Below are 12,480 nucleotides of genomic sequence, written 5' to 3'. Positions count from 1 at the left end.
CTTACAGACCCCTTCATACCAAGGACGATAACTATAAAGATAACGATAAAGATATAGTTTTAAAAATCGTTCTCAATGTTAATAATAGCAGAGTTCACACCACAGCTATGATAACGGCACAGAGAAACGATATTGTTGGAATATTATGTCTATGGTTGGAATCACCTTTAAGGCCCATTCACACCAAGAATAACTATAACTATAATAACAATAAAGACTGTATTAGCGTCCGATATTCTGTTTATTCTAAGCGCGTGCTTGTCTGTCACTTTAAATGCTCGAGCTCTTTTCAGCAGGATTGATTCTGATTGGCTGTCAATGTTTTTATTGTTCAACAGCTGGATAAAATCGTTCTGAAAGTGATTCTAAATATGATGTTGTTTTTCTGTACCGTTATCGTTATAGCTGTGGTGGGAACTCTGATACGATTTAATATTGAGATTTTTTTTTTTTTAGAACTATCGTTATCTTTATAGTTATTTTCCTTGCAACTTGTTCTAACTATCTGGATATCTTTATTTTATTTTATTTGACCTAAGTACAATAAACAAACAAACAAATAAATAAACAAACAAATAGATAAATAAATAAAAACGGCCTTATAAAGACTATAACTAAACAATCTCATCGGCCTCAATGGTTGGTCTGTTTTGAATTTTATACAGTGTCGTTTAAAATCAATTTCTATGTGGAGAAAATTACAAAGATTTTACGTAGCGCTGCTGTCGCGACCTTTATTTTGAAAAACTGCTGTAAAGACCGGAAGTTTAATTGGTACTCAGTTCATGCTGCTGAATTTGCTGAGAGGAGATGTGTATTATTTTGAATGTGTGATCACCCTTAACGTGTTTCATTCAGTTGCGAACATGAGCTGAATCCTTGTATGAGCAATTCGGTGGAAAACCTTTACGGAGCCAGATTTGGTGGTACGTAGCCTATCGTTTAAATATGTTTCGTTTACCTGCCGGTGCATTATGAGCATCCTCACGTGACGTTCACATGTGAATAGTGTATATACAGCAGCTGTCCTCTGCAGTGACCGTAGAAACACACCAGCCCTCACATGCTTCTGTACTAGTCTGTTCGTCCATTATTTGACCTGGGTTGTCTTTGTTCTGCTGTTGTAATGGAAAGTTTATCCTTTGATCAGAAGTGAAAGTGTACACCCGAGGTCATGTATCCGGTCTCAGTGTTCCAGTGTGTGTCAATCATAACCATGGCAGTGGAACCAGGTCAAGTGTGGGACAGCTGGCGAACGCGCACTCTCATGCCCACAGTACTGAGCTGTGCTTGTGTCTCTTCAGTGTCTATGCTGGATACTTTAGTCCTGAATTTCTTGAAATGTCCTGAAATAATCCACAAAGTGCATGAGTAACGTTAAGTAAACGTGCTAACGGGATATGTGACTGTGCTCTGCTGTAAGTGACAGAGGTTAAGCCTTTCCAATCACAGTGCAAAGCTCCTTACTTTTGGAGGAAAAGGGGCTTCCCATGTATGTCCAGTGGACTGGATGCATGTCTTTGTCTTTTTTAGCTCACTTTCATGTTGTTGCAAACTCTTAAAAAGGAAATCTGATGCATTTTGTAAGGGACTGATAGCCTCCTCGTCAGTCACCATCCATTTCCACTGCATCTTTTTTAAATGAAAGTGAATGGTGACTGAGACTCTAAATAACAAATGGGTTTCACAGAATAAATGATGTCAGAGAGTAAATTATGAATATGTAATGTTTAAATGCTAGATTTTGTAAGCAAATATAAATTGTGCCTATTTACGAGTTTCCCCACTGAACAAATTTGTGTTACACTAACCAAACCCTAATCCTACACTTAATTTGGTAACACTTTATTTTACAGTGTCCTTGTTACTCATGTTACATGTAGTTTTGTATAGTATAGTTACTATAAATTATGCATAATTACATGCAACTAACCTTAAACCTAATCCTAACCCTATAGTAAGTACATGTAGTCAATTACTATCACTCAGTACTTGCATGTCTAATTACACTGTAACAATGACACCTTAAATAAAGGGTTACACTTTATTTTATAGTGTCCCTGTTACAGTGTAATTATAAACTCGTGATAGTGATAATAATTGACTACATGTACGTACTATAGGGTTAGGATTAGGTATAAGGTTAGTTGCATGTAATTATGCATAATTTATACTAACTACTATACAAACTACACGTAACATGAGACACTGTAAAATAAAGTTTAACCCTTTTTGTTTTAAGGTGTCCTTGTTACTGTGTAATTAAATAAGTACTCAGTAATATTAATTAATAACATGATTTGATTTATAGGGTTAGTTGTTGCTTAGATGTGTAACAGGGACACTAAAATAAAGTGTTACCCAAATTAGTTTATTTTAGTTTTATTTATTAATGATTATATATATGATATTTAAATTTGTTTTATTTAATATCTTTGGTCTCTGCATATACTTCCATTTGTGTTATTTAATATCTAAGATGACCCTTTTTTTCCATCAAAACATTAAAATCTGTGTATACTGACCTGAGAGTTTACATTCAAGCATTGTGTGTTTCACTAAAAGCTTTTTAACTTGGTAACGAGCTACTGACACCATGTGACTTCAGGATGACGTCATCATCACGTCACGGCGTGTAATTGTCTTCACCACAAGCTCACCTTTCACCTGCGACATTTGGAAAAACAGCCAGTTTGAGAGGAACCCCATGGGACTGGGATAAAAATACTGCCTCCATCTAGTAACTAATCCTCACTTTCATCAGCCACTGGCCGTATCAGATGCACACTTGAGGAAGTGTGTCCAGTGCTGGGTTACAGTGGTCTTGTGACTTGAAACTTTTCTTAAGTTGGTTGTTGTTGTTACATAAGGTGAACTGCCAAGGACTTGATCAAATATTTAGTGTGTTTTTTTCTGCCTCGGACATTAGTTGATAATCCTGCGCAATAGTTATACACCCCTTGACCAGGTATTTTGATCTCGCTACGTTCTATGTAATCAAACTAATGCTTTTCTGTGTGTGTGTGTGTGTGTGTGTATGGTTGCAGTTCTGGAGTAGATCTCTTGGAAATGGGACCGTTTCTCTCTTGGTACAGACAAGCTAAGGACAGTTTTTAGTGAGTCCTATTTTAATGCATTTATTTGCCTAGAAAAGCAGAAACGATAAGAGTTGGTAAGGATTTTAATTACATTCTGTGTGCCTAAAAGATTTTGTAATTTTGTTGCACAATTTATTTATCATCTATTTGCTTATTTAATATATTGGTGGTATTTGGAATATGTTCTGTATGTGTGTGTTTTTATTTGATTTAATTTTTTAATTTATTTAGTTATTTACTTGCTTTTTTATTTATTTATTTTTCCAGAATATTTTGGAATGTTCTATATATATGTGTGTTTTTTTATTATAATTTTTTTAATTAAATGTATTTATGAATGTATGTACTTGTATATTTATTTTCTTGGACTATCCAGTGTTTGTGTGTTTGTTTGATTTTTTACATTTTGAATTCATTTGTTACATTTTTAACTTAGTTACCGAATATCTTCTATATATAGTGTGTGTGTTTATTTGGTTTTCAAAATGATTTATTTTACATATTTTTCTGGAATTTCTTTGACTTTTTTTTCTTCTTCTTTTGGATAGGAACTGTATTCTCACATTTTTTATAATAATAATAATAAAGATATTGCCTAATATTGCTATTATAAAAAGATAATTAATAGGTTTATAATTTTTAATCATAATTTTTTTCTGAGTTTTATTCATTTACAAAGTCTTTGGTTCCATAGGCTGTATTATTTATTGATTTTGTGTGTTTAATGAAGAGTATAAAGCTCAAAAGAAGCAGGTGTGGAGGTCAGGGAGCTTGTAACCTGTGTTTGTGTGCACTACGCAGAAGAGAAACACTGAGCCTCTGTCGTGTGTGTGTGTGTGTGTGTGTGTGTGTTGTAGGAGGGATGCGTAGCTGGAGGTGGTACCTCTCCAGGGTTATGCGTCTCTTCCTGCGCTGGTTCCGGCTCTGCCTTCGACGAGGACGCAGAAAGCGGCCGAACCGAGTACGAGACCTGTGGAACTATGGGACGGTGCTGATGAAGTCCCTGTACTACAACGTCCTGACCAATTCAGATACGGTGCTTGACTGTGTCTTTGAGCCCATCTACTGGCTGGTGGACAATATGACCTGCTGGTTTGGAGTGGTAGGCAGAACAAAATCTATTTTCTTAAAGGGTTAGTTCACCCAAAAATGAAGATTCTGTCAGTAATTACTCTCCCTCATGTTGTTCCAACTCCGAAAGACTCGTTCATATTCAGAACACAAATTAAGATATTTCTGATGAAATCTGAGAGCTGTCTCACTCCTCCATAGGCTTCTATGTAATCGATATCTGCTAGTTAGTAAAGACAGTAAAGACATCGTTAAAATAGTCCAAGTGACTACAGTGGCTCAACCTTAAGTTTATCAAGCGACGAGAATACTTTTTGTGCACAAAAAAAAAAAAGACTTTATTCAACTATTGATTTCCTTCTGAGTGAGTTCACGGAGTGTAACAGCGCAGCGCTTCTGGGTTGTACGTCAGAACACCATTGCTGAGTATTTCCTCCTTAAAACTGCAGTGAACCAAAGACAGTCTCAAAAACACGCTTTGAAATCGCTGGTGTTTCTGACGTCACAAACTACCTTGTGACCAATCAGATCAACGTGTGATCGTCAACGAGTGGATCTCTGAGCTGAGTGAGTGAGCGGAGGCGGGGCTCATTTGCATATTCATAGAACCGCGTATACTAAATGAGGCAAGGGTGTCGAAATGCATTCAAGCTATTTTAAGACATGGAAAAAAATATTTAAATAAGTCATTTTGGTGATCAAAGATGAGTTTTAATTAGTGACTACACCCAACATTTTGTCAGAACCTCTAGTAAATTACACATGATTTTGTTTAGCTGTCCATTTAGAATCGTAATCTATATTCAATTTTTTTTTTTTTTTTCGTGATTCTCAGTTTATCCAGAATCGTGCAGCTCTTGTGGGAACTTGTTAGTTAATGCATGTTTAAACAGCTCACATGATTAACCATTTCTAATCCCTCATCTCTGTCTCCCCTGTGAAGGTGTTTGTGTCTCTGGTGATCGCCTTGACCAGCTCCATCGTGATCATCGTCTATCTGTGTGTTCTGCCCATCATCTTCAGCACGTACCCCGTTCACTGGATCCTCTGGCACCTCTGTTACGGCCACTGGAACCTCCTCATGCTGGTCTACCATTACTATAAAGCCATCACCACGTGTCCGGGTTTCCCACCACAGGTGCCTTTTCTTCATATTCCAATTTCACATTTTAAGTAAGCAATAGAGTCCAACAATTGGGTTCTGGAAGTAAAAGTAGTTCTGATTTTTAACAATAACTTCCAAACCGTTACCAACAGAGCTATGAGGTCATTAAAGGGATGCTTCACTGATTAGCATTAAGCTTTGTATCAGTAGAAACCCGGTAGTATGTTGGAATGACCGTGCTTCCCTCCCTCATGTCCCCCCGAGACGAGAGATTTCTGGATTGTGTGTCTGGAAAAAACCTCAAATGATGCAAAAATCATCATTTAGCTCATCAGAGGCTCTTGTGTCCAGAGGCGAGAGACTCCAGCCAATAGGAGGAGCTCGTTCCGCATGTCTTCAACCCGCCCATAGGGGGATCTCACGATAAAACACCGTCTTTTCAGTTTCGAGTCGACTAGTAGCCTAGCTGTATCATTTCTCCCGATACTGCCCTCTGTAACCGGGAGGCGTGGCTTGGGAGTGTAGAGCAGCGAAGCAAGTGCATTCTGGGAGTTGTTGTCTTTCATCCACATGAGCCAAAAATACATTCTCAGTCTAGAAGGCACCAACTTCTACAATAATTTCACATTTCTACTACATAAATGACCCAATTTAAATACACATTCATCTCTCCAGCGGTGAAATATCCCTTTAATCGATGATATTTGCTTTCAGTCTGCATTATTTCAACTTGTTTTAAAATAATAATGTTTAAGTTACTCATGATTCTGCAAGAAATTCCACCAATCAGAAAACTAAAAACAAGCAAATTACGCCAAAATAACTTTTTTTTTTTGTTTCTGCTGGTCCAGTCCCGTGAAACGCTGCGTTTTCATTCATTGTGTACTTTTTATTTTCAATATTTAACATTTCATTAAGTGTTTGTTGTGTCTTTTGTTTTAGGAAAAGAGTGATATACCAACTGTTACTATCTGCAAAAAATGTATAGTTCCCAAACCAGCCAGAACTCATCACTGCAGTATCTGCAACAGGTGAGGCGAGTTAGCAGACTGAAGGCAGTCGAAGTGAATCTGATGCGTGTCCTTCTACACTTGTACTAACTGAAGTAATGCCAGTAAATTATGCATAATATTCAACTAACCCTAAACCAAACCATATTCCTTCTAACCCTATAGAAAGTACATGTTGTTAATTAATATTACTCCATACTTAAATGTGTAATTGCAAGAATTACATTTGAATATTACAGATTTTTTTTAATTATTATTATAATGGAATAAAATATTTAATTTAAAGATTAATCAAATAATCAATTGCTGCAGTCTAATTTTTAAATGAAATAATGCGTTGTTTTGTTTCCTCCATCACAGATGTATTTTGAAAATGGACCACCACTGTCGTATCCTTATGAAGCAGCCAGTAAATGACCATACGATACGTGAAGAAAAGTAAATGTTGTTTCATTATAATGTGACGATGTCCTGCTGTGGTTTCCGTCTTAACTGAGCACTCTTCCAGCCTGGCTGAATAACTGCGTGGGTCACTTCAACCACCGTTACTTCTTCAGCTTCTGCCTGTTCATGACCATGGGCTGCATCTACTGCAGCATCAGTGCCAAAGACATGTTCCTGGACGCCTATAACGCCATCGAGGTGAGCTCCTCCTGGGGGTTTACTTTTACTCAGGCAAACTTACAAGATCCAAATGCCTTCAGAGAGTTTACTCTGTGGATGTGGGTTTTGAAAGAAGTCAAAGGCTCACCAAGGTTGCATTTATTTGACAAAAAATACAGTAAAAACTGTAATATTGTTAAATATTATTAAATTTTAAATTTAACTGTTTTCTATGTGAATGTATGTTGAAATGTAATATATTCCTGTGATCAAAGCTGAATTTTCAGCATCATTACTCCAGTCTTCAGTGTCACATGATCCTTCAGAAATCATTCTAATATGATGATTTGCTGCTCAAGAAACATTTCTGGTTATTATCAATGTTGAAAACGGTTGTGCTTCTATTTTTGTGGAAACCGTGATATTACTTGATGAAAATAACAGCATTTATTTGAAATATAATCTTTTGTAACCTATAAATGTCTTTACGGTCCCTTTTGATCAATTTACATTTACATTTATGCATTTGGCAGACGCATTGCGTTATCCTATACATTTATACATAGGTATGTGCAATCCCCTGGGATCGAACCCACAACCTTGCGTTGTTAACGCAATGCTCTTACCACTGAGCTACAGGAAAGCTGTAGCTCAGCTTTAATGCATCCTTGCTGAATAAAAGTATTAATTTATCTCAAAAATAGAACTTTAAATGATCATAATGGGAGATTGTTTAATGGTGAGCTTGCATTGTTTTTATAGTCAGGCAGGTATATGGACATTCACACACAAGGGGAGGTGGTCCTGGGGGCGAGGCTAATCTAAAGGGGAGGCGTCCTGGGGGTGGGGCTAATCTAAAGGGGAGGCGGTCCTGGGGGCGGGGGTAATCTAAAGGGGAGGCTGTCATGGGGCGGGGCTAATCTAAAGAGAGGTGGTCCTGGGGGCAGGGCTAATCTAAAGGGGAGGCGGTCCTGGGGGCAGGGCTAATCTAAAGAGAGGCGGTCCTGGGGGCAGGGCTAATCTAAAGGGGAGGCTGTCATGGGGGCAAGGCTAATCTAAAGAGAGGCGGTCCTGGGGGCAGGGCTAATCTAAAGGGGAGGCTGTCATGGGGGCAAGGCTAATCTAAAGAGGTGGTCCTGGGGGCAGGGCTAATCTAAAGGGGAGGCTGTCATGGGGGCAGGGCTAATCTAAAGGGGAGGCATCCTGGGGGCGGGGCTAATATAAAGGGGAGGTGGTCCTGGGGGCAGGGCTAATCTAAAGGGGAGGCGGTCCTGGGGGGCAAGGCTAATCTAAAGAGAGGCGGTCCTGGGGGCAGGGCTAATCTAAAGGGGAGGCATCCTGGGGGCGGGGCTAATATAAAGGGGAGGTGGTCATGGGGCGGGGCTAATCAATATACCATTCCCACAGCAGGTAGAAACTGCACAGAGACTGCAGGTGCACTCTGGGTAAAACTCCTAGAGGGCAAAAGCTGACATTTTGTTTTTTGTCTTACTGTAAGGAATGTTCCGGGTTAAATTCAAGTCCGGCCTGTTGTTGATTTCCACAGAAAATATTTTCAACTTTCCATTCACGTAAAAGTCATGTTCACATTAGTGCTTTTACTATGCAAAACATTGTTGACTTGTTTCAGAGTATAGTCTCAAGACTTAAACATTATTTGTGTTAGCATGACACTACTCTCATAAAATTACCTACTAAATGTTTTAGTGCTTTCACCTCACAGGCTACTATTAATCATTAGTAAGCACAGCCCTGAAACCTGTTAAAGGATTAATTCACTTAAGTATTCAAATTTCCTGATAATTTACTCACCCCCACGTCATCCGAGATGCTCATGTCTTTCTTTCTTCAGTCGAAAAGAAATTTTGAAAAGGTTTTTGAGGAAAACATCAGAAAACATTTTCTCCATATAATGGACTTCAACGGGGTCCAACAGTTTGAAGGTCCAAATGTCAGTTTCAGTGCAGCTTCAAAGTCTCTACGATCCCAGCCGAGGAATAAGAGTCTTATCTAGACAAACCATCGGCCATTTTATAACAAAAATAAACATTTATATACTTTTTAACCACAAATGCTTGTCTTGAACTAGCTCTGCGATGCGCCACGCATTACGTCATCACGTTGAAAGGTCCCGCGTGATGTAGGCGGACCTAGTGTACAGGCCCCGCCCCTTTATTCTGCGTATGTATTATTTAAATGAGGAATATTGTGACGTGTTCGTTCCCGGAAGAAACTCAAGACTACACTGGAGGCGTTTCAGGAGTTCAGAAACACTGACACTGATATAGAGAAGAACTTTGTGTTTTGGAGGGACTTTTTCACGCTCAAACAGGAACTTTACACACTTGAACATGTAAAAAAAGCACAATGTCATCTTTGAGACTAGTTAGTCTCAGTTAACTTTCTGCCCAGTGAACTTGCAGCCACAGACAGTAAATCAATAGTTGTCTTCATATGAGCTCTGAAAGACTTCAGCTTAATATATGTAGCATATTAGTGAGATGTGATTTGTAGAATTATTGGAAATTATGTTGATGGTTTTATATTTGTTGATGGTTTTAGTCCTCAGAAATGTTGTTATCATCAAGGATGCATTCAATTAATCAAAAGTGACATTTCTAATGTTACAAAACATTCTATTTCAAATAGACGCTGTTCTTTTGAACTTTCTATACATAAAAGAATAAAAAAAACAAAAAGTAAAGTTTCACGGTTTCCACAAAAATATGAACTTTTCAACACTGATAATAATCAGAAATGTTTCTTGAGCATCAAATCATCATATTAGAATGTGACACTGAAGACTGGAGTAATAATGCAGAAAATTCAACTTTGATCACAGGAATAAATTACATTTTAACATAGTTATTTAAAATGGTAATAATATTTTAAAATATTACTGTATTTTTTATTTTAAAAAATGCAGCCTTGGTGAGCAGAAGAGACTTATTTCAAAAACATAAAAAAAGTTTTGCTCAGTAGTGTGGGTAAGTTATGATGATGGTTGTGTTTGAAGAGCTCCTATCAGACGCCTCCGCCTTCCTTCACCCGTGAGGAGAGAATGCTTCATAAGAGCCTGGTTTATCTGTGGGTGTTGACGAGGTAAGACTGCTCATCACCGTGAGTGTCTTCACATGTTAATCTTTAACGCCTGACGTCTCTAGCGTGTGTTCTTCCGTCCACCAGTTCGGTGTCTGTGGCTCTGGGAAGCCTCACGCTGTGGCACGCAGTGCTGATCACCAGAGCAGAGACCAGTGTGGAGAGACACATCAACCACAGAGAGAGAACACGCCTCAAACTGAGGGGCAAAGTGAGTTAACACGAGCACACACACTCACACCAGCCGAGACCAGAGTGTACAGCGCATGTCATTCCTGCTGAACACAGTTTACAAACCCATCAATAAGAAGAATAACATTGTTACTAATAATAATATTAATAATAATATATTTGGAAATAATATATTTTATATATTGTATAATAATATCTGGAAACTGGTTATTTTATTATTAGTTACTATGTTATTATAATGTTAATTTTGTTAAATAATTATTTGGTTTTCATTTTTGCTTTTAGAGATTAAGTTACATAAAACTAACAACACAATCGCAAAAATCTGACAATATTATTATTTAATGATAACAATATTAATAATAATAATAACATTGTTACTAATAATAATAATATTAATACTACTATATTTGGAAATATAATTATTGTTATTATTAATTTTGTTGGTAAATTTTGTTGTTGTTAAAAAAAAAATGTATTTCTTGGTTTTCATTTTAATTTTTGCTTTTAGAGATTAAGTTATATAAAACTAACAGCAAAAAAACCAATTGCAAAAATCTATAATAATATAGATAACATTTTTGGGATATATTTTCTTTTTGGGGGGTTTTAGAGATGAAGTTATATAAAACTAACAGCAAAAAATGCAATTGTAAAAATCAATAATAATAACATTTTTATTATTATTTATTTTTTTATCTTCTTTTTGGGGGTTTTCAGATGGAAGTTCTATAAAAATGTAGTATTGTAATTTTTGAAGATGAACTCGACGGTCTGTTCACAGATGTTCCGTAACCCATACCACCATGGAATGCTGAACAACTGGAGGAGGTTTTTTGGTGTTGAGAAGCGGAGGTGAGATGTTTACCATATTTATTATCTTATTTTTAAAGGCAAACCTGAACTGTGCAACTATTTCACAGTGAATATTTTATAATCAGTTTTTTTATTGTCTTTCAGTGACTGGCTAACGCGAGTTCTGTTGCCCTCCGCTCATCTTCCTCACGAGGACGGCCTGACGTGGGACTGTCCTCCATACAGGAACAACACTGTGGTCATATGACGCGTCACATGATCATATCTCAGACTCTGATGAAGGGGCTCTGCATCACCCCTGACCTTTAGAAATCAACGACTGCTGACCTTTAGGCCGTCTCTATATTTTGAATGTGTTTGTTATACAGTGTGAGATCCTTGTGCCGAGTTCAAAGTAGTTCTTGGTGCCAAAGACTTAATGTGAATGGATTTTGGTGACATCTGTGGAATATTTATATTTTTTTAACTTAAAAGATTCACTTCCAATGGCGATCATGACGACACACGGGAATCTTTGAGCTGTGTCCTTTATGAAACTGTTTTTCACCATGTCTAAACATTTCCAAAGTGGTCCATGCGTTTTGTTAAATTGAAGTTAGTCAAACATTTGCTATAATTTGCAAATGTTTTCGAATGAACACACTTTTACATATGAAAAACGTCTGTAGTTTTACTGCTCCTGTACAGACATGCGATGGGCTCCAGAAGTCTGAGACTACTGGGGGAAAAAATGTTACATAAATGTTTTATTCTTTTCTTATTTTATTTTTCTCATTATAAAATATATTTTCGGTATTACAATTAACATGAATTTCAGGATGTCTTGGTATTTGAAATGTTCCCTGTTTGCTTTAATGCACCTCTTGCAAGTAATAACATGGTCAAAATGTAAAAACCGTTTTTTAATTGGTTACTTAGAATTGTTACTGACTCTTGTATTTATAAGTATATTTTTTCATTTCATAAATTTGTTTGAAAATTTTCTAAATCCTAAAACGAAAAGGTTTCGGTAACACTTTACAACAAGGTCTCATTTATTAGTTAACGCATAAGCCGACATGAACTAATATCGAGAAATATATATTTTTAAAGCATTTATTAACGTTAAACCATGAACAAATTTTTTTTTTTAAAGTTAGTTTAAAGTGCATTAACGTTAACAGATACAACTTTTTGATTTTAAAAGTGTTTTAGTAAATGTTGATATGAATATTTATACATTTTTGTAGAAGTATTGTCCATTGTTAGTTGATGTTAAATTAAATCTTAAGTATTATTTTCAGTTCCCCATGTTTTATTTTAATTTGCATATTTTCAGTATGTTCTCAGACTTCTGGATGAAATGTGAAATAAATGTAAGAAAGCTGAAAACATTTTGGTGTTATTGATGAGTGTGTTGAGGCCAGTCCGGCACTTACTGTACAAATGAACTGGTGTGATATAAAACATCACTTCCAACTGGGAAATTAGGACAGAGCACATTACC

The 12,480-nt window shown here is 36.8% G+C and overlaps 1 protein-coding gene across 2 annotated transcripts; it reads left to right on the top strand.

The window, feature by feature from the left end:
* Positions 1-759: 759 nt before the first annotated feature.
* Positions 760-12,365, top strand: zdhhc16b (zDHHC palmitoyltransferase 16b). Of its 2 annotated transcripts, XM_082152169.1 has the most exons (11): positions 769-926; positions 3,048-3,116; positions 3,956-4,200; positions 5,113-5,307; positions 6,217-6,305; positions 6,645-6,673; positions 6,793-6,926; positions 9,904-9,989; positions 10,074-10,197; positions 10,963-11,033; positions 11,139-12,365. In XM_082152169.1, exons 3-11 carry the CDS (start codon positions 3,961-3,963, stop codon positions 11,239-11,241), a joined length of 1,071 nt encoding a protein of 356 aa, XP_082008295.1. In that variant the 5' UTR covers positions 769-926; positions 3,048-3,116; positions 3,956-3,960; the 3' UTR covers positions 11,242-12,365. The 2 variants fall into 2 exon arrangements, with proteins under 2 accessions (XP_082008294.1, XP_082008295.1); XM_082152168.1 differs by lacking the exon at positions 3,048-3,116 and having other exon boundaries at positions 760-926.
* The last annotated feature ends 115 nt before the right edge of the window (positions 12,366-12,480 follow it).

This window comes from Leuciscus leuciscus (genome assembly GCF_965113295.1).
Source record: "Leuciscus leuciscus genome assembly, chromosome: 21".
Classification (NCBI taxonomy): domain Eukaryota; kingdom Metazoa; phylum Chordata; class Actinopteri; order Cypriniformes; family Leuciscidae; genus Leuciscus; species Leuciscus leuciscus.
The sequence above is the reverse complement of the archived record's forward strand: the minus strand, read 5'-3'. Positions and strand labels throughout refer to the sequence as shown.

Bases quoted from the DNA above. Each gene is read 5' to 3' on its own strand.
- zdhhc16b (XM_082152168.1), top strand. From the start codon at position 884: ATGAGCAATTCGGTGGAAAACCTTTACGGAGCCAGATTTGGTG. The intron at 5,308-6,216 runs GTGCCTTTTCTT...CTTTTGTTTTAG, and splicing joins GTCCGGGTTTCCCACCACAG to GAAAAGAGTGATATACCAAC. The intron at 6,306-6,644 runs GTGAGGCGAGTT...CCTCCATCACAG, and splicing joins CACTGCAGTATCTGCAACAG to ATGTATTTTGAAAATGGACC.